This window comes from Aotus nancymaae, unplaced genomic scaffold (genome assembly GCF_030222135.1).
Source record: "Aotus nancymaae isolate 86718 unplaced genomic scaffold, 86718_ANA_hifiasm-v0.15.2.pri h1tg000010l, whole genome shotgun sequence".
Lineage (NCBI taxonomy): Eukaryota > Metazoa > Chordata > Mammalia > Primates > Aotidae > Aotus > Aotus nancymaae.
Window position 1 is genome coordinate 16592283 of NW_026988421.1, and position 21304 is coordinate 16613586.

Below are 21304 nucleotides of genomic sequence, written 5' to 3' on the forward strand. Positions count from 1 at the left end.
CTCCTGCAGCTCCGCCCACTCCTGCAGCTCCGCTGCCTCCTGCAACCATGCCCACTCCGGCACCCCCTCCTGTGTCTGCATCCCCTCCTGCAGCCCCATCCCCTTCTGCATCCCTGTCCCCTCCTGCATCTTCATCCCCTTCTGCAGCCCCATCCCTTCCCGCACCATCTCCTCCTGCATCTTCATCCCCTCCTGCAGCCCCATCCCCTCCTGCAGCCCCATCCCCTCCTACACCATCCCTTCCTGCATCTGCATCCCCTCCTGCAGCCCCATCTCCTGCATCTGCATCTCCTCCTGCAGCCCTGTCTCCTCCTGCATCTACATCCTCTCCTGCAGCCCCATCTCCTCCTGCAGCCCCATCTCCTCCTGCATCTGCATCTCCTCCTGCAGCCCTGTCTCCTCCTGCATCTACATCCTCTCCTGCAGCCCCATCTCCTCCTGCAGCCCCATCCCCTCCTGCATCTGCATCTCCTCCTGCATCTGCGTCCCCTCCTGCAGCCCCATCCCCTCCTGCATCTGCATCTCCTCCTGCAGCCCTGTCTCCTCCTGCATCTACATCCTTTCCTGCAGTCCCATCTCCTCCTGCATCTGCATCTCCTCCTGCATCTGCGTCCCCTCCTGCAGCCCCATCCCCTCCTGCATCTGCATCTCCTCCTGCAGCCCTGTCTCCTCCTGCATCTACATCCTCTCCTGCAGCCCCATCTCCTCCTGCATCTGCATCTCCTCCTGCATCTGCATCCCCTCCTGCAGCCCCATCCCCTCCTGCATCTGCATCTCCTCCTGCAGCCCTGTCTCCTCCTGCATCTACATCCTCTCCTGCTGCCCCATCTCCTCTTGCATCTGCATCTCCTCCTGCATCTGCATCCCCTCCTGCAGCCCCATCCCCTCCTGCATCTGCATCTCCTCCTGCAGCCCTGTCTCCTCCTGCATCTACATCCTCTCCTGCAGCCCCATCTCCTCCTGCATCTGCATCTCCTCCTGCATCTGCATCCCCTCCTGCAGCCCCATCCCCTCCTGCATCTGCATCTCCTCCTGCAGCCCCGTCTCTTCCTGCATCTGCATCCCCTCCTGCAGCCCCATCTCCTCCTGCATCTGCATCTCCTCCTGCAGCCCCGTCTCCTCCTGCAGCCCCATCTCCTCCTGCAGCCCCGTCTCCTCCTGCATCTGCATCCCCTCCTGCAGCCCCGTCTCCTCCTGCATCTGCATCTCCTCCTGCATCTGCATCCCCTCCTGCAGCCCCGTCTCCTCCTGCATCTGCATCCCCTCCTGCAGCCCCATCTCCTCCTGCAGCCCCGTCTCCTCCTGCATCTGCATCTCCTCCTGCAGGTTACCTGAACGTGCTGGTGAACAGCCAGTGGAAGTCTCGCTGGTGCTCTGTCAGGGACAATCACCTGCACTTCTACCAGGACCGGAACCGGAGCAAGGCGGCCCAGCAACCCCTCAGCCTGGTGGGCTGCGAGGTGGTCCCAGACCCCAGCCCCGACCACCTCTACTCCTTCCGCATCCTCCACAAGGGCGAGGAGCTGGCCAAGCTCGAGGTACCACCGGCCTGAGGGGCAGGGAGCAGGGCCAGTCAGGGTGTGGCGGTGGTGGCTGTTTGCTGCCAGTCTCCAGGACTGTAATCCTACCAAGGGAGAATCAATGTCGCTGTGCGCGTTATTTTTACTTCCTTTGCCTGAGATTGTTTGCATTTTTAAAAATTTCCATTCCTTTTCTGACCTCAGGGTGGTTGTGTTATAGGAGTGGGACCATGAGCTACTTCCTGCACTTAGGGCAGGAGTATTTATAACTCTCTGAGCTGCTGGGAATTCAAAGTGGGCGCTGTTTTGTTTGGGTGTCACCAGTTGGGAGAGCCTCTAGGCCCAGTACATAAAAACCACACTGTTGATTTTTATCTGGGGGAAAAAAATCGCTTTGTGATACAATTACATTCCTCTCACTTCCAACCCTCTGTTTGATGTGATGTTACAGTTACAAAAATAAGAAGTGACATAATGCCTCACGGGCGGCGGCAGGCAGAGACCTAGTCCCTTGCACTCCTGGAAGCGCACACTTGCCCACGAATGCCCCGTTCACTTAGTCTTCGACGAGGAGGTCCCCATCCAAACCTTGCTCCAATCCTGCCCTCTAGTGGCTGAAAGGCCCACATCGCAATTGCTTCCCAGGGCCCAGTTTATAGCTTATATTCATTCATTCATTCATCACTTCCCCATCAGTAAACATCTCCTCAGCACAGGAATATGGTGGACAAGAACAATAGGGACTCCCTGTCCTTGTGGCACTTACATCCTAGTTTGGGAGTGTGATGTTACTCAGCAAATCACCCAACTGGCCGGGTGAGGTGGCTCACGCCTGTAATCCCAGCACTTTAGGCGGCCGAGGCGAGCGGATTACCTGAGGTTAGGAGTTTGAGACCAGCTGACCAACATGGAAAAACCCAGTCTTTACTAAAAATACAAAATTAGACAGGCGTGGTGGTGCATGCCTGTAATCCCAGCTACTCAGGAGACTGAGGCAGGAAAATCATGTGAACCCGGGAGGCAGAGGTTACAGTGAGACAAGATCACGCCACTGCACTCCAGCCTGGGCAACAAGAGCAAAACTCTATCTCAAAAAAAAAAAAAAAAAAAAAAAATCACCCAACTGATCACTGAACTACAATGGCTGGAAAGAATTGGGGAGGGAGGGTGCTATGGATATGTACTGGGGGCTGAGTGACAGGCTGGAGGGGAGGGACAGGGCTTGATCCTAGGAGCAGTGGAGCCCTGACAGCTTTCAGGGGAGGGAAGCAAGCTCAGATTGGGGTTTTAAGATGCTTCCTCCAGCTACTGGGGTGGGAGTGGATGGAAGGGGGACAAGAAAGGGACTTGTTAAGAAGTTGTCACAGCTGCCCAGGACAGAGACGCTGGCAGCCTGGACTAAGGGATGCCCGTGAAAAGCTTTATTTAGAATTCAACTGAAACTAAGCAGGGGCTCTGTGTGATGGCTCACACCTGTAATCCCAGCACTTTGGGAAGCCGAGGTGGGCGGATCACCTGAGGTCAGGAGTTTGAGACCAGCCTGGCCAACATGGTAAAACCCTATCTCTACTAAAAATACAAAAATTAGCTGGGTATGGTGTTTGTCACCTGTAATCCCAGCTACTTGTAATCCCAGAGGCTGACAGGAGAATTGCTTCATCCCAGGAGGCAGAGGCTGCAGTGAGCCGAGATCGCACCACTGCACTCCAGCCTGGGCGACAGAGCAAGATTCTGTCTAAAAAAATAAATAACTGGGAAAAGGAAACCAACTAAATGTCAAATTCTGCTCATCATGGCCTCTTTGATGAAGAGAATGTAGCAGCAAATGTGCTGGAGCTATGGGTTATACCAAAGGGGGCTGATTTTCCTCATGAAAGTAAACCTGTAGCTTTTATAAAATGTGCAGTTTTTTTCTCATTATAAAGGTAAGAAACCATGTTGACATTTTAATAGAGGTACCCAATGTATAAATTTGATTAGAATGCATTGTCCCCTGGGAAAAAATTACCAAATTCACTGGGATTTAGATCACGATTTAGTAGCTGAGCTGGTGTAAGGCATTTAAGATGTCCTGACTTTACTGAAGCCATGAACAAAAATAAATTTGAATATTGTTTCTTAGGGATCCAGGCAGTCTTGTTGTGTATGGGATTAGGGTGATAAGATGACATGCATTGTTCATAAAATACAAGTGTCAAAAGACACACAATTTTTAATAATCATTTAAACTATTAGGTGATCACTTTAACAATTTTTAATAGTAGTCACATGGTGATAACTAACAGTTTTCACCTCCCGGAGACACAATGTATATAAATCTCATACAGCCCTTGGGACAAAAGTCCACAGTATTATTGAGGTGGCATCAAGATGTCACTGACAGGGGCCAGGCACTGTGGCTCATGCCTGTAATCCCAGCACTTTGGGAGGCTGAGGTGGGCGGATCTCAAGGTCAGGAGTTAGAGACCAGCCTGGCCAATATGGTGAAACCCCGTCTCTAGTAAAAATACAAAAATTAGCTGGGCATGGTGGTGTATGCCTGCAGTCATAGCTACTCAGGAGGCTGAGGCAGGAGAATTGCTTGAACCTAGGAGGTGGAGGTTGCGTGAGCCAAGATTACGCTACTGCACTCCAGCCTGGGTGACAGAATGAGACTCCGTCTCAAAAAAAAAGAAAAAAAGTCACTGACAGGAAATGTCATTTGGGGCCACTGGGGGGTGGGATATGCCGGTGATCAGGAGGAGCATGGCCCCAGGCTGTCACAGGGGCTTTCGTGGGTGGGTTTGGGGATAGGGGTACGGGCATGGCCTGGTGGGGAGGGGCTGGCACCAGGCAGCACAGCCCAGCCCAGCCCTGCTCATGTCTCTCTCGGCCTCGTTCCAGGCCAAGTCTTCCCAGGAAATGGGCCACTGGCTGGGTCTCCTGCTCTCTGAATCAGGCTCCAAGACAGACCCAGAAGAGTTCACCTACGACTATGTGGATGCCGACAGGGTTTCCTGTATTGTGAGTGCGGCCAAAAACTCTCTCTTGTGAGTAATCTGGGCCCTTTCTCTGTACACTCTCCCATTCCTGGCCATGCTGTAGGCCCTGGGTCAGCCGGAGCCAGGGGTAGCAGAGAGCATGGGGTTCCACCCTGCTCTGCCCATAGCAGGAAGATGCAAAGCCCAGGAGCAGCCCTCAGGAGTCCCAGCCCAGAGCCAGGAGCTGAGCTGAGAGCCAGGAGCTGAGCCAGGCTCTGGGCCCCCGGGGCGGTGTTGGCATCCTTGGCTGTAGTTAGACTCTCCAGCTCCTCCAGGCAATGCTGTCACCTTTCCTGACCTCCTCTTCCTCCTCCCAGTGAATCCCTCACTGGATCTCCAGCACACCCTGGAGAAAAGCAGGTCGGGTGTAGTGCTTCTGTTTCCAGAGGAGCAAACTGGGGCTGAGGGAGATGTTCTCCGGTCAGGGTAGTAGGGCCAGTCTAGTGGAAGCCGGCCGAGCCACTGAAACACAATCCGTTTTCTCATGGACCAAACGGAGATAGTGTCTGGCCTGCACCGCCCTGAGTGTATTGTGAAGATGAAATGAGAAGGGGTTTTCATTGTGGTTTCTGGAAGAAGATCCTAGAAGGGAGGAACTGGGGAGAAGATAGCAAAGGGATCCTAGGAGGAGGGGTATGGCAAGGGAAGGCCGTCTTTCTGGGAGGAAAATCTGGAACCAAGAATTCCAGGAAGAAGGCGCTAGGAAAAGAGGGACGAGGTGCCCTCAGATCCATGGAGGTGGGTGTCGGCTCCAGATCTCTTGGGCGGCCACCGCTTTCACGACAACCACTCATCACTGGGGATCCTTGGAGCCTGGTGCTTTCGCCACCCTGCCCCAGGTGCTTCACACCTGCCACCTTGCCCTGTTTCTAGACTGATGCAGAGAAAGTTCTCAGAGCCCAACACTTACATCGATGGCCTGCCTAGCCAGGACCGCCAGGAGGAGCTATATGATGACGTGGAACTGTCGGAGCTCACAGCTGTGGTAAGGACTGGCCAGGCAGCGACCTGGGGCTCTCCAGACTTCCTCCTGCAAACCTCAATGCCTGGATGCCAGAGATCATTAGAGTGTCCCCGAGATCAGCGAGTTCTGAGTCATCTATCAGGCCATTAATGCAGACACCTGAGTGTAGCAAGGCTGTCTCTTATACGCGAGGCTGTGCAGTTTGCTTGGCTTGGGGACTTATCTAGATGAAACACCATAGACCACTCTGGTCAGGGCTAGGGGTGTGGTGGTGGAATTGGGAGTGGAGGCACCAGTAGGCTTCCAGGTCCAAATCGATCGTTGAGGTGTGATGATCATATGGATGGCAGCTTGCACGTGCTGGGTACTGACCCCTGTGCTGAGCTGAGGACCTCCTGCAGATGATCTTCAATTCTAACCACCTTATGGGAAGGTGCTGCTATTTTCCTCCTTACAGATGAGGAACTTATAAGGTTCAGGGAAGTGAAATGCTGTGTCTGGATCTTCTACCTTGAATGGCACATCCAGGACTCAACCAGTGGCTCCCCCTAGGAAGCAGGGAGATCTCTGGGAATATCGTGAGGTGGGCACAGGAGCCGTGAGGCAAGGCTGGTGCCCCCTCCACAGCTAGGGAGCAGAGGTAATGGTGCATGCCCCCAACTCTTCTCTCTCCTGCAGGTGGAGCCTACCGAGGAAGCCATGCCTGCTGCGGATGACCCAAGTAAGAGAGAATCTGACCGAGTGTACCTGGACCTCACACCTGTCAAGTCCTTTCTGCACGGCCCCAGCAGTGCGCAGGCCCAGGCTTCTTCCCCGACCTTGTCCCGCCTGGACAATGCGACTGAGGCCCTCCCTGCAGATCCAGACCCGGGTCCCACCCCAGATGAGCCCTGCATAAAGTGTCCAGAGAACCTGGAGGAGCAGGTACAGACCCTCCCCGAAGGTGAGCCGGACCACCTCCCCAGCCCCGTCAGCCACCGAGTCATGTCTGCTTTCTCCCAAAGCAGCTGGAGAGTTTGGAGCCTGAGGAGCCTTCCCTGAGAATCCCCACCGTCAAAATCCAGACTGAACAGCAGAGAATCTCCTTCCCACCGAGCTGCCCCGACACCCTGGTGGCCACCCCGCCTGGTGCCAGCCCGCCTGTGAAGGACAGGTTGCGTGTGACCAGTGCAGGTACTTGTGCTTGGGGAAGTCACCCGATTCCATTGGTATTAGTCAGGGTTCTCTAGAGACACAGAACTAACGAGATAGATGTATATATGAAGGGGAGTTTATTAAGGAGAACTGACTCACACGATCACAAGGTAAAGTCCCATGATAGGCCTTCTGCCAGCTGAGGAGCAAGGAAGCCAGTGGATTAGTCCGAGCCCCAAAACCTCAGAAGTAGGGAAGCTGACAGTGCAGCCTTCAGTCTGTGGCCAGAGGCCCGAAAGCCCCTGGCAAACCACTGTAAGTCCAAGAGCCCAAAAGCTGGAGAACTTGGAGCCTGATGTTCAAGGGCAGGAAGCATCCAGCACGGGAGAATGACGAAGGCTGGGGAAGACTCAGTGAGTCAAGTTCTTCCACATTCTTCTGCCTGCTTTATTCTAGCCACACTGGCAGCTGATGAAGTGGTGCCCACCCAGACTGAGGGTGGGTCTGCCCCTACCAGTCCCTGACTCAAATGCTAATCTTCTTTGGCAGCACCCTCACAGACACACCCAGCAACAACACTTTGCATCCTTCAATCCAATCAAGTTGATACTCAGTATTAACCATCACACCATCCTTTTCAGGTTAGGAAACAGGTTCAGAGAGGTAGAGGGACCTATCCAGGGTCACATAGCAACTAAGATGTGGGCCCAGGTTCCTTTCCTATCCCTGCTAGGCTGGCCTGGCATCCAGCTCTTCTCTTGTACCAAAGCCCCAGGTTCTGTGTGTGCCTGAGTAGTAGACTGGGGACAGCCTCTGTGGTCCAGCCAGGCTGACCTGGGGCTTCCCTCTCTGGGTCTGTAGAGATCAAGCTTGGCAAGAATCGGACAGAAGCTGAGGTGAAGCGCTACACAGAGGAGAAGGAGAGGCTTGAAAAGAAGAAGGAGGAAATCCGAGGACACCTGGCTCAGCTCCGGAAAGAGAAACGGGAGCTGAAGGAGACCCTATTGAAATGCACAGGTCAGAGGCCTCCGAGTAGGGAGGGACCCTCAGCTCAGAGGGCTGTGTAGGCTTGCACTTTTTGGAGGAAGATCTGGCTGTCACCTGGTGGCCCCGGCCCCTTCCACCCTGGGCCTAGGTGGGTGCTCCCTGCATGTCCTCTCTCCTCCAATCCTGTCTGAAAGGTCATTCTCCTGCACAGAGAGAGAACACCTCTGACTGAATGTCAACAGGACCAGCAGGTCATGGTAAAAACTAGTTAAAGGAGGCAGTTTTGTAGGATTATGCTTAGGCTTTGAGTATTTTATTGTCATTTAAATGCATATTCCTTGGCCCATCTTTTGAGGACCTGGCACTGCAGACTTTCTGAGCTCTGCTCAGCTGACTGGAGTCTTGTGTCATCCTCCATGCATGCATTAAGTACACTGTTAATGCATCAGCCTTCATTTCTTTAAAGTGAACAAAACCTTAAGACACTTGCCAAGAAGTCCTTCTAGATTATCTTCCAAACCACATTATCATTTGACAGCTATTTGCTGGCAATCCGCCTCTTTAAAATTTTTAAAATTAAAAAAATGTTAAAATTGAGATGGGGTCTTGCCATGTTGCCCAGGCTGGTCTAGAGCTTCTGAGCTCAAGGGATCCACCTGCCTTGGCCTCCTAAAGTGCTAGGATTACGGGGCGAGCCACCATGCCCAGCTGCAACCTGCCTCTTCTAGAACCTTTCCAAAGCACTTGACTTCGTTTTTTGTGGAGTAACTGTGTTTATTTAAACTGTAGAGTTGCATGAACAAGCACAAGCAGCAGCGCAGGTTTGGGACAAACTCAGCTGGCTGACGAGGGAAGGTCTTGAGGGTGCGAAGTCACCCACTGGCTTTTCTTCAATTACAGCTTTATTGAGACATAATTTATGTATCATGCAATCGACCCATTTAAAGTGTGCAAATCGGTGGTTTTTAGTGTAGTCACAAACTTATACAACCGTCACCACACTCAGTTTCAGAAGCCTGTACCCATTCGCAGCAGCTGTTTCCCCTACTCTCCTATCCCTAGACAGCCACCCACCTGCCTTCTCTCTAAATGCACAGCTCTGGTTTTGAGGGTTTTGACAGCAGTCTTGGGTATTGCCAGTGCACAGAGGTATGGGGCAGTAGCCGGGTTTCCTTACCACCCAGCTGAGACTAGAGGGTGGGACCTGAGCTGATGAATGTGGCCAGGGGTTTCTCTAAGACACTTCTCTGAAAGCCCCAATAAAGCACTGAGCTGGGGCTGTGAGGAGGGCACCAGGGATTCGCGCCTTCGTCTCCTTTGTGGATATTCTAGGTAGAAGAAGAGAATTTTCATTGTAAGTCACTCACCTGGCAAATAAGCCCTGTTGGTCCTGAGTTAATAAGCCACAGATCGTCAAAAAGTGACTCTCAAAGTATTGATACTGACCTCTAAATCTGAACTGTATTTTTTTTTTTTTGAGGCAGCGTCTTGCTCTGTTGCCCAGGCTGGAGTGCAGTGGTGTGGTGTTAGCTCACTACAGCCTCTGCCTCCTGGGTTCTAGTGATTCTCCTGCCTCAGTCTCCAAGTAGCTGGTTTTACAGGCATGTGCCACCATGGCCACCTAATTTTTGTACTTTCAGTACAGATGGGGTTTCTCCATGTTGGCCAGGTTGGTCTCGAACTCCTGGCCTCAAGTGATCTGCCCGCCTCGGCCTCCCAAAGTGCTGGGATTACAGCCATGAGCCGCTGCACCCAGCCTGAACTGTATTTTTTTTAAACTCTATTCCTCAAAACATCATTGGCATACTTTTTCTTTCCTTCTCTCTTTAGAGATGGTCCTTCAATAGCATCTGTGAATTTTTCTTAAACAGCAGCCCTGTGCTCAGGATGCTATGTGGTACATATGTGAAACCCTCCTTTCCTCTAGCAGTGAGCTCCTAGGATACAGGCCACAGGCATCATTCCATGGTGTGGCAGCATCAATCCGAGAGGTCCAGGGTTAAGAGGAGGAGCCAGGGCTGAGGACTCCTGCTCTCTTAGGCCTAGGGAAGCCAGAGGATTGAAGGAACTCGGTGGGGCAGGTCAAGCTGCCCAGCGCTCCTCCACAGGCCATGAATAAAGCCCCTCACCCTTTTGGGTTGCTGTCAAAACAACCCAGAGTCTCTGAGAAGCTACAAGAAGGGACTTAGGCCTCAGATTCGTGCCCTTTAGTGAAGCCAGAGCTCTCCTCCCCCAGAGCCTGCCAGCTTTTGCAGAATGCTAGTGCAGGCCTCCAGGCTACCCCAAGCACCCAGGCTCCTCCCAGCTCTGAGTGTTGGAGGCAGACCTGTGGTTCTTCTCAGGTGGGGGTGGCAGGGTGTATAGATCCTGCCTCCACCCAACAGGGCTCCCTGGCCTGGGCTGAAATGCTATTCTCTGAGGTCTGCATAATTCTCTCTCCAGACAAGGAAGTCCTGGCCAGCCTGGAGCAGAAGCTGAAGGAAATTGACGAGGAATGCCGGGTCGAGGAGAGTAGGCGCGTGGACCTGGAACTCAGCATCATGGAGGTAAAGGACAACCTGAAGAAGGCTGAGGCAGGACCTGTGACGCTGGGCACCACCGTGGACACCACCCACCTGGAGAACGTGAGCCCCCGCGTGAGTGCAGGAGCCACGGCCCCTCTGCTTGCAGGGCTCTCTGGACATGGGTTGGGGCAGGTGGGTCACATGTCCCTCCCCTTGACTCAGTCCTTGCTCTCCTCCTGTAACCACAGCCCAAAGCTGTCACACCCGTCTCTGCCCCAGACTGTACCCCAGTCAACTCTGCAACCACGCTCAAGAACAGGCCTCTCTCGGTCATGGTCACAGGCAAAGGCACGGTCCTCCAGAAAGCCAAGGTAAGCAGCCACTCTCAGCCTCCTTTGGGGCCAGGAGAATTGTCACTAAGGCAGGGCCCATCTTCTGACCCAGGTGGTGCTTTGTGGCATTGGCACCTGCTCTGAACGAGGGCTCAGCGCTCACCAGGGAGGGGTAGTGGCTCTGGAATGCCATCCCTTTGGCTCAGTCTCTGGCACTGACCAACCAGAAAGGTGCCTGCACTCAGTTCAAGTGTCCTTGCCCTCCACACAGTTAGGGATAGATTCCAGGGGGACAGCTGCAGCTCAGGGACAGATTGTGACTGAGTTTTCAAATCAAAAAGTCAGTGACCCCACAGGACTTCTACCATTAAAACTAAAACAGACTCATATAGGTGGTATGCATTGCCCACCCAACTAGTGGCAGAGTTCACAGCAAGTTGTAAATGAGGAATGCTTGCTATGATGGGGTTTCTCCCTGAGGGCTAGACAAAAGGTGTCATTTACTCATTTGTACATTAAAGAACATGCCTAGGGCTGCCTTTGCTTTTGGCAGACTCTGCTCCTATCCTGCTTACCTGCTAGAGATATTTGGAGGCACCAAAAACAGTGTCTAACTAATAAATCCATGCAAGCATCTGAGCCTCCACTCTCTTGCTGCTGTGGCAGACATCACTTACAACATTCTTTGTTGTGCCACAGTCTCAAAATCTCTGAATAGGCATGCCTAAGCAACGATGAACACACAAGGTTCGAAACAGATTTGTCATCTCTATGCTTTTCTATGCATCTCTATGACTTTTCTGTGTTTAAAATAGTTTTTGTCATTTTTTTCTATGTATGTCAAGGTTGCTACAGTGGGTAACTAACTTTCTTTTTTGTGGGTGGGTGCTGGTATTTGAATGGTACCCTAGGAATGGGAGAAGAAAGGAGCAAGTTAGAAAACAAGCTTCAACTAAAGACTCTCATGTCAATATGGACCTTGGTGACAATCCTGCTTTGTTAAAGCAAAAACTCTGTGAAAAGGTGAGTCTGTTTAGAAGAAAAAGCAAAGACTGAAGTACTGTGAATGGAGAGCTTCAGCTAAGAGGAGGCTCTGTCCCTTTTCAGAGCCAAAGGAAATAATACAACAAAAAAAGATGCTTCTTTGGAGACCTAAGTCTATTGGATGTAAACAAGACGTTGTATTTAGGGATGCTCTGTGTTTCTTTTTTGAAGTTTTCATCAATTGCTTTATCAAGATTTTAAAATAGTGAAAACCTTCTCATGTTTAGACTTTGGTGGAAGATGAATCAAGGAAGCAGGACCCTGTTTTATGGGTCATGTGGCTTTGGTGAGTGAGAAGACCATCATCTCTTATCTAATACTTAGCAGTTGGGGATTAAACCATCTTTGCCTTCACGTCTTTCCAATATTACCAGGCCAAACTCAGTCTTCAGTGATTTTAAACAGCATTGATATCATCTATAAAACCATCTATGACATGAGTTTTGAGAAACAGTAATGGGGAAAATATTTGGGACCAAGCTGAAGCACTGATCCCACTAAATTAAAGACTTCTTTCCAGTCCAAGGCAGACCTGAATAAACTGTCTTTAAATAAAATTTTAAGTGATGCTGTATTATATAGGAAAAAATGTTTAAAATCTTTGAAAGTGTTTTTTGAGATTAAACTGACTCTTTAGGGAAAAAGAATTACCCTGTGTTTACAGATTCGTTCCTGTGGTCAGGCCATTTTTAAGGAAAGAGTTGTTTAATATAATGCTCTCTTAGTCCCTGATTTTAAGTTCTGTTTAATGTTCATTCCCCTTCCAAGAACAAAGTGGTTATTTTTGGTTAGGGTGGTCTCCCTCTTAAAATTGGCAGTGCTGTTCCTTGTGCTCCCTGTCTTTTCCTCTGATGGCATTGTTTTTTTTTTAACACAGGTTGAAACATTTCATCTATCTCTGCCTCATTTCTGGGGGTTGTATATCAGAGTTCTCTAATACTGGTTCCTGAGAACTAAAGGTCTTTTTTTAATCTTATTTTCTTTCTAATACCAGGGCATTTACTTCCTCTGTCATAAACATTGGGTAACCTTTTACCAAGTGGCGAGTTAGATTTTTTTTAAATAAAATGTTCATTGTATTTGAGGTTTTCCTTGTATTTCATGAAATGACTTGGGGCAGGGCCTGGGGGGCTCTCAAGGAAGGAAATGTTTTGGTTATTTACACACCTAGCAGGAGGCTCAGCCTTCTTGAATCAAAGAGCATAGATAAGGCAGGAAGCAAATTTTAGTTGTACAGTTAACAATGTACCAAAGACACAGGAAACATCTGCAGAAATTGATCACATATAAGTGAATGAAAAATCAGTATGCCCAGAAGTTGAAATATACTCTTAAAGAATTCTTGGGAAAAAAGAAACAACATACCAATACTGGGAAGGTTGCCCAAGTAGTAATTAAGGAAGTTTATAGCATAAATCTGTTTATTTTAAAAATGACAAAACCAAAATCTGGTTCATTACAAAGGCTAATACAATAAAGAGACAACCTAAGGCAATATAAAATAGAACTGAAATGGAGGCCTTACATACAGACACAAGATTTTTCAAATTATATGTGTTTTCTACTGCAAAGTTAGTATAGCTCTGATTCCAAAAATTCAAAACAAAATGTAAAAGAAAACCAGTCTCATTGTTGGATACAGATTAAAAGAATCTGAAATAAAATGTTGGCAAATGAAATTCAGCAAGGTTTATAGAATGCTGTATAATAGACTTTATCTAAAAAAACAAGGGTGGTTCAATGATTGAAAATATACAAATGGGTAATCCATCACATTAACAGATTAAATGTAAAAAACAAAAAAAAAACAAAAAAAAATTATCTTGAAGGAAGAGAAAAAAGTATGCCATAAATCTCAAAACATAAAAAAACACTCTTAGTTCATCTAGGAATATACTAATACTGGGAAGTACATACCAATACTGGGAAGGTTGCCCAAGTAGTAATTAAGGAAACTGATCAAGTAACCCATAGAAAACAATTATAATGATGGAAAAAGTCAAGAACCAGATATGGATGCCTGTGACTACTGCTATTTGTGAAACATTATTCGGGAAGTCCTAGGCAATGCAAAATGACAAAGAAGTGGTATACAACTGTAAAAGGAAGAGACAAAACTAGCATGTGGAAGTATTTCTCTAGAAAAGCAAGGGTCGATTATTAGAACTAGGGTGTTCAGCAAGATGACTGGAATCAGGATCATTCAGAGGAAATAAGAGGAAATTTAAGGCCTATATGCAATGTTTTAATTCTTGCAAAGAAAATATTTCTCTCTTACTTGTATAATTAAAGGTAAAAATAAAAATTAAAGCTAGAAATTAAAGCTAATTTCTATTAAATGAAAGAAAAGGCTTGACTAATTAGGCCATAGGCTAGCACTTCCATCTGCCACTATGGGGACACTGACGAAAGCTGAACTATTCAGAGGCACCCTCACTACAAAAGGGAAAAAAATGTTTCAAAGGCTGGGACCCCCATCTCCTACAAAGAAACAGTAAAGGCCTTTACTGTGTAAGTCCAGAGCCCACAGTTTGCTATTTAAATCCAAGTAATTCAATCAGGGCACCCAAATACCAGCCCTGAACAACACAAAAAGCCAATATTATAACATGGTTAAACTGTTATTAAAGACCGTGAATTCATATAATTTCTATTACATCACAGATCAGCATCTGCCCTGCCCTGGATGTTGCCTTCTGTGAAGGGCAGCATAATAACAGAAAATTATCAATGAAAGTATCCCTTGAACACAGATGACTGTTATGACTCAGTGTCTGGTCCACCAGACTTTTTAGTATTTCAAATCATGGTGATACTGCTTCAAGCACTTTTCCTGCACCAGAAATCCTGAAGTTCTTAAAGCCAAAGTACCCTTGAATGTTTGTATGTAAAACATTATGTTAAAATATTTATCTTTTGAAGAAAAACAGGCTGGGCATGGTGGCTCACAGCTGCAGTCCCAGCACTTTGGGAGGCCGAAGCAGGGGGATCACCTGAAGACAAGAGTTTGAGACCAGCCTGGCCAACATGGTGAAACCCTGTCTCTACTAAAAATACAAAAATTAGCCAGTGTGGTGGTGTGTGCCTGTAATCCCAGCTACTCAAGAGGCTAAGGCAGGATAATTGCTTGAACCTGGGACACAGAGGTTGCAGTGACCCAAGATTGCACTCCAGCCTGGGCAATAAGAACGAAACTCCATCTCAAAAAAAAAAAAAAAAAAGATGACAAAGTCTCAAGTTATGTCAGAGCTCTAGAAAGATTTCTACTGAAAATCCAACTCTAAACAACACAACCAAGGGGAAGAAGTAATTCCTAAATACTGCAAGGGAAGTATCTAGTTTGCTAGAGAATATTCCAAATAAGCCTCTTTGCCACATAGGTACAAATATTCCTGTTTAATAAATAACCTACATTTCTTGAAATATTCCTTTAAAAACTGTGTAGTAAAGCAAAGCAAAACTAAAACCTAGACAGCATAAGATCAATGCTTTATAAAGCAAAAATCTCTGTAAATTTCTTTATCCTATATTTTTGAGTTTAAGAATCTTTTCTTTGCCCCACTAAAAGGAAAATAAGAATTCCATAACATGCCAAAATTAACCCCTTCTAAGTAACTTTTTTTTTTTTGAGACAGTTTCATTCTTGTTACCCAAGCTGGTGTGCAGTGGTATGAGCTCAGCTCACTGCACCGTCTGCCTCCCGGGTTCAAGCCATTTTCCTGCCTCAGCCTCCTGCGTAGCTGGGATTACAGGGACCCGCCACCACACCTGGTTAATTTTTGTATTTTTAGTAGAGACGAGGCTGGTGCTGAACTCCTGACCTCAGATGACCCACCCACCTCAGCCCCCCAAAGTGCTGGGATTACAGGTGTGAGCCACAGCCTCCAGCCATAAACTTTTTTAAAAGGAAGGCCCTTCAAGTGGACACTGCTCACTACTCAGACCAATTTCATGTGGCCCCTCCAGACCTCGGCCAGTTGCACACTCAGCCTCTCCCCCATCATCAAGCAAGCTGGTTAACATCACATTTCAGTCTGGAATCTTTTCAAGTCTCTCCCACACACAAAATGCAGTCACCGGAAGTCACAGATGCCACTCAAGCCTCCTTTCAGGCTCAATGCAAATGCATCCAGAATGTCTTGGGTAGGCGGAAAAGCTGCTGCTTTCCATTTTGAAAGGCTATGGCCTTCGAGGTCCAAAAGTAAAGGCCTCTGCTGGGCACTACTGTGTCAACAACATTCTGGCTAGCACTGATTGTGGGCAAAGGAATGTCAGACAGGCCACCAAATTCAAGTCTCCAGGACCGCTTGTTTATCAAGGGAAAGGTGGCAGATGACATAGCGTCAACAAGGCACAAGCAGGTACAGAAAGTCGGTCTTTACTTACACATCAAAAGGTTTCAACGTCCTTAGCCAGTGACATCAGCTGCTTTCTTGTCCCTAAGCAGCATGGCTGCAGTCGGGACATCCTCCTGCCTTGGTGAGAATAGCGGTTCTGGACACAGCAGGAAGGACCCCAAGGGGATAGATGTTCTAGAGGGCAGGCACCATTTCAGTGCCCAGGCCTTCTCTGTAGTTGCTGGGAGGGGTACAGCTGCTGCCCTCCTGCATGGGAGCCATGTGCCTCTGGGGCATCTCCTCTCAAGAACCCTAGGGAAGGAAGTGAACTCTGAGGACAGGAGTGTCTGCATCCCCTTCTTGGCCCGCCAGCAGCCCCTGCCCTTACTCCACAACCCACCTCGCCCCCAGCAGAAGATGCCAGATCAGAGACCCCATCTGATTGTCCTCTACACCCTCTCCCTGGCCTTAGGAAGCCAACCTCTGCCGGTAGCCAAAAACCCAAGGCTCTGACTAGACTCATCTTCTGATTTCTGGTTGTTCTAACTTCAAACTCAGGAACAGGAGCTGTAAGTGGGCCCCTAATACCTCCCAAAAATCACTCTCTAGGTCCTAACCTGTTACCCATCTCTTGACTGTCACTTATTATCTTTTCTCTCAAACCTCCAGCGCCGCCTCCTCTTCCTCACTCTCAGCTGTTCCTCCCATTTTACTGAGCAAATAGAAAACACCCCAAAAGAGTTTCCAGCAGCTCCCACCACTGAATTTACCCACCCCTGCCTCCCTGTACCCTGGATCCACTGTGCTCCCGAGGCCTCCCTGCTAGTTATCATTACTTTCTCCAGGGTGCTTAGCACCATCTAGCACACCACGTGTTGTATGACAATTAACTTGCTGTTGTCTGTCTCCACATTAGAATGGAAGCTCCATGAGGGCAAAGGTGGTACTCATTTGTTTACCGCTATGTTTCCGCACTTAGAACAACGCCTGGGATGCAGTAGGTACTCACTAAATGTTTCGTGGGTAAATAAATGATTGAATAATTCCTTCCACTGGATCAATGTTTTAGAACCTGCCTTCTGCTAAGTTTGTGGGACTTGGCAGGACTCACAATACCATCCCTGGCTCACACATACAGAGCAAGAGCTCCACTCACGGTTCTCGCAGTGAGGGCCCTCCCAGCCATCCCGGCACTCGCAGCGGTAGCTTCCATTCCGCAGGACGCAGCTGCCCTCGTTCATGCACGGGTTGGGTTTGCAGAGGTTGACTGGCCGCTTGGCTTCTACAATGGAGAACACACCCACCAGGCCAGGCATGGGTTAGACCTGAAGACCCCCACCCTAAGCCCAGAAGAGGTGCAAGGCTACCAGAGTCTCGTCTCCCTTTGCCCTGGTAGCTCATGGTTGGTGCTGCATACTACTTGGGTAGGTTAATAAGACCCAGCTCTCCTACAGACTCATGGAGATTCCACTGCTCAGATGTGCCATACACATGGCAGACGTTCAAGAAGGTGAAGAGGAAGTCACTGGCAAACGGAAGCCTTGGATTCAGGCTGGCCTGGCCATTTGCTCTGGGCTCTGTCACTGCCCAAGTCAGTGTCAATGTGGGATCTTTTGACCCTTAGGGAGCTTGTGGGTAACCTAAAAATGTGTTCTGTTTCACAGGAATGCATAAATTCTCAAGTTTGGGAGGGAGTTATCTGTTACATTCTGCACCTTAAATGTGAAATGGGGACAGTTATGCCTACTGGAGGATTTGATGTGAGCATGGGATTTAGCACAGAACCTGGCACTTGGGAAGCAAGTGGTCAGCAGCTGGGAAGAGCTGCCATCCTTGTAATGATGTATGTGAAGGCTCAGGCTGAGGGCCTGCCATGGAGGCAGCCATGAGGGTGTGGATTCCCCGACTCACCTCCACACAGCCACTCAATGAGCACGTCCTGATGGTACCGCAGGTCGGTGTAAGCTGCCACGTGGATCAGGGAGTCCCAGGGACCAGCAAGCCTCCGCAGACTCTCGCTTAGGACAGGCCCCACACCCACGACCAAGACAGAGATGCCATTGTTCCTCAGTTTCTGGGCAGGGACAGCTGCATCCTCTGCGCCTCTCCCGCCTGTGAGCACCACCACAGCTTTGGGGACACCAGGCCGGGCACCCCCCTGGACAGTCATCACCTTGTCATAGATGTGCAGCAAGGCGGTGCCGGCCGAGCCCACCCCACCCAGGTAGGGGGCCTGGCTAATGGCCCGCAGCACCGCAGCCCGAGTGGGTTTGGTATCCAGCCCGAAGGCAGTGTGCACCTGGCTGCCATACACCACCAGGCCGACCTGTGTCACATCAGGGTTCACCTCAAACTCGAGAGCACAGCTTCTCACAAAGCTCTGCATCTGAGCAAAGTTCTCGGGCCCTACTGAGGCGGAGGTGTCCAACATGAAGACGAGGTCCAGAGCTCGTGTCCTGCAGCCTGCAGGAGCAAGCAGAGGGGTTTTAGCAGTGGATCTGCCAGCCAGAGCCCCGCCATGGGACCCAGGGACTGTCGGGTTGGGTGGGGACCAGGTCAGCCAGAGTGCTCTGTTCACTGCAGAATCCACCCTCCATGCCTGCTTTTAGCCTCAGAACAGTCCTTTCCTAGAATATTAGCAGGAAGATGAGTGCCCAGCCAGACCACCTTTCCCAGCCTCCCTGACAGCGAGGGTGGCCACGTGTCTAAGTTCTATCTGATGGGATGTGATCAATTTCAAACTTCCACCTCAAGGTGGAAGCCATAAGATGACCAAGCTCTGCTGGCCTGGACCACTCACCTCTGAACTGTATAAGTTCCTGTCTTATGTAACCCATGGGGTTTTTGGGCAGCCCTTTGTGACAGCATCTTCACCTGTGCCTTCATACATCCCCAATATGCAGGGCACTAATCAGATAAAATGGGCCCATGCCTGCTGTCAACAGGCTGACAGTCTAGGGGAACAGACATGAAATGCACATAGAATTACAAATGATGTCAGCACCGTGGAGGGAAAAGCAGGGGACTCCGAGAGAGACCAGTAGGGTAACATAACAAGACTGGGAAAAGGGATCAGAGCTTCTCTGGGGAGGTGACATTTCAGCTAAGAACTGAAAGGCAAGTAAGTATGAGCCAGAAGGCCTCTCCTGTGCAGGGGATGCAGAGACGCCAGCGAGGACCAGGCCAAGGGAGCTCTCAGAAGCCAGGGGAAGGAATTTGGGTTTTATTCCAAGTACAAAGGGGAACCACTGGAAATTCTAAGTATGGAGTCAGCGGATCTGATGCTTTGATTACTTTAAAAAAAATCAGATTTTAAAACCACTCCCACACCAGGAAAGTCTGAGAAACTATCACAGCTACGGGGAAGGCGGACTGAGTACTTGTACTGTGGAGTCTTAGATGGGATTCTGGTACAGAGAAATGACATTAGGTAAAAACTAAACAAATATGAATCAAGCATGGATCACTAAATAATGTATCGATATTGGTTCGTTAATGGTAATAATGTACCATACTAATGCAAGGTGTTAAAGGGAGGGGAAACTGGGTGGGGAATATAGGGAACTCTCCACTATTGTCAATTTTTTTTTCCTATAAATCTACAACTATTAATTAAAAAAAAAAACCAACAAAACAAAAAAGCAGAACAAAAGCACTTAGACCAGCCTGGAGGGGCAGGGTGGGAGTGGGCAGCCAATCCGTCCTTCTCCCTTACAGGAGAGAAAGCCTCCTGCCTTGGGGACAGTGGTGGCATCAGGGTTGAGAAGCAGAATGGCATCCGTAGCTTCCCATGCCCACCTAGCAAGTGGAGAACTCCAGGAGCCCTATAAAGGATGTATTTCACTCATGCCTGTAATCTCTGCACTTTGGAAGGCTGAAGTGGGAGGACTGCTTGAGCCCAGGGGTTCAAGACCAGTCTGGGAAACATAGCAAGACCACATCTCTATAAAGAATAAAACAATTAGCTGGGCATGGTGTTGTGCACCTGTAGTCCTGCTATTCAGGAGGCTGAGGTAGAAGGATCACATGAGCCCAGGAACTGGAGGCTGCAGGGAGCTATGATCGTGCCACTGCATTCCAGCCTGGGTAACAGAGCGAGACCCTGTCTCAAAAGAAAAAAAAAAGGCATGTCTCAACTACTACATCTCTGGCCATGCGCCAGGCCTCCATGCGGGGACAGTGTTCTCTAGATTGCCTTCCAATAGAGGTCATAAAAAAATCAACTTCATGGCTTGCAAAACAGAATAGAAGAGAAAAATGTCAGAATGCATCCCAGGTAGACAGGATAAGTATCCTCTCATGAAGCATTTGTTTCAGTTGTGTATGTCTGCAGCAGCACGTGTGCATGTGCGTGCATCTGTGTGTGCACATATGCATACATGTGCATGTGTGCACCAGGAATGCACTTCCTTCTGTGAGTTCCCATCAAAGGAGCCAGGAAGCTGCTGCTCTGGAGCCTGCTTAGTAGATTCAGAGCTCTTTGTAACAACAATAGAATCGCGATTAATAATGCTAATAGCAACACCTAGAGTTTGCTGAGTGCTTGCTCTGTACCAAGCATGTACACTGCTTATCTTATTTAATTCTCACTAAAGGCCTCTCAGGAGGTACTACTATTAGTCCCATTTTATTGACAGGTAAACTGAGAAATTGGTATGTGACTGGTACCTGAAAGAGTGGGGCTGTGGTTTCAGCCCCTAACACAGGTGCTGGCAGAGAATGATGGTTAGGTGGTGGCCAAGAGGAGGAAGGACCTGCCCACTGACCAGCTAGGACCTTACCTGGCCGCGGCTGGCTGCACAGCTTCCCCTGCAGCTCAGGGATTTGGTTGAGCAGGTCCTGAGGTTCTGAGTAGACCACCACGTGCTTCGGGCTGCCCGTGATCTCCTCCAGCTCCGCCCGCATGGCCTCACTGCCCAGGCCCAGCAGGAGCAACCCTCGCGCCCTTACGTGACGAGCTGGGCCGGCTACCTCATCCTCGGCGCGTGACTCAGTGAGCAGAACCACCACTCTACGTGGCCGATCCTGGCCTGTCCTGGTGACGCTCCCGAAGCCACGCTCTGCCGCCTGCCGCAAGGCACTGCCCGTCAGTGTGGGGCCACCACGGAAGGGGATGCCATCGAGGCTCCTGACCAGGTCAGGCACATCCTGGTACTCTCCCACGGGCACCGCCACCAGCAGCTCCCTGCTGTACGTGGCCACACCCACTCGGGCCTGAGAGTCCTTGCTGAGCACGGCCTGCACAAACTGCTTCACGAAGGCTTTGGTCCGCAGGAAGCCGTCCAGAGTGGCGCCTGCAGAGCTGTCCAGCAGGAAGAGGAGGTCGATCCTGCATTCCAGGCTCAGCTTCAGGGCTGCGGGGATCACAGCAACGCCTACTGTCAAGCCGTGGCCATACAGCATGTGATTTGTCCCACCCGAGATGCCTATGCACCACGCGGGGCAGGAGGAACTCCCTCCCA

The 21304-nt window shown here is 49.6% G+C and overlaps 2 protein-coding genes across 9 annotated transcripts in view; one reads left to right on the forward strand and one right to left on the reverse strand.

Moving 5' to 3' along the window:
* Positions 1-12584, forward strand: part of AFAP1L2 (actin filament associated protein 1 like 2) — a 116224-nt gene extending 103640 nt beyond the window's left edge. For 3 of the 6 annotated variants that reach the window (XM_064373810.1, XM_064373811.1, XM_064373815.1), the window contains 9 exons: positions 1327-1538; positions 4404-4549; positions 5414-5525; positions 6183-6428; positions 6509-6677; positions 7500-7655; positions 10068-10261; positions 10378-10500; positions 11373-12584. In XM_064373810.1, the coding sequence (XP_064229880.1) occupies positions 1327-1538; positions 4404-4549; positions 5414-5525; positions 6183-6428; positions 6509-6677; positions 7500-7655; positions 10068-10261; positions 10378-10500; positions 11373-11399 (1385 nt within the window). In that variant the 3' untranslated portion in view covers positions 11400-12584. The remainder of the gene's footprint in view (positions 1-1326; positions 1539-4403; positions 4550-5413; positions 5526-6182; positions 6429-6508; positions 6678-7499; positions 7656-10067; positions 10262-10377; positions 10501-11372) is intronic. The other 3 variants (XM_064373813.1, XM_064373814.1, XM_064373812.1) reach the window with 3 other exon arrangements.
* A 309-nt stretch (positions 12585-12893) lies between these two features.
* The window catches only part of VWA2 (von Willebrand factor A domain containing 2), a 52408-nt gene continuing 43997 nt past the window's right edge, over positions 12894-21304 (reverse strand). For all 3 annotated transcript variants that reach the window (XM_064373816.1, XM_012448026.3, XM_064373817.1), the window contains exons 11-14: positions 20624-21196; positions 17754-18305; positions 16999-17124; positions 12894-16154 (exon numbers count right to left, since the gene is read on the reverse strand). In XM_064373816.1, the coding sequence (XP_064229886.1) occupies positions 16057-16154; positions 16999-17124; positions 17754-18305; positions 20624-21196 (1349 nt within the window). In that variant the 3' untranslated portion in view covers positions 12894-16056. The remainder of the gene's footprint in view (positions 16155-16998; positions 17125-17753; positions 18306-20623; positions 21197-21304) is intronic.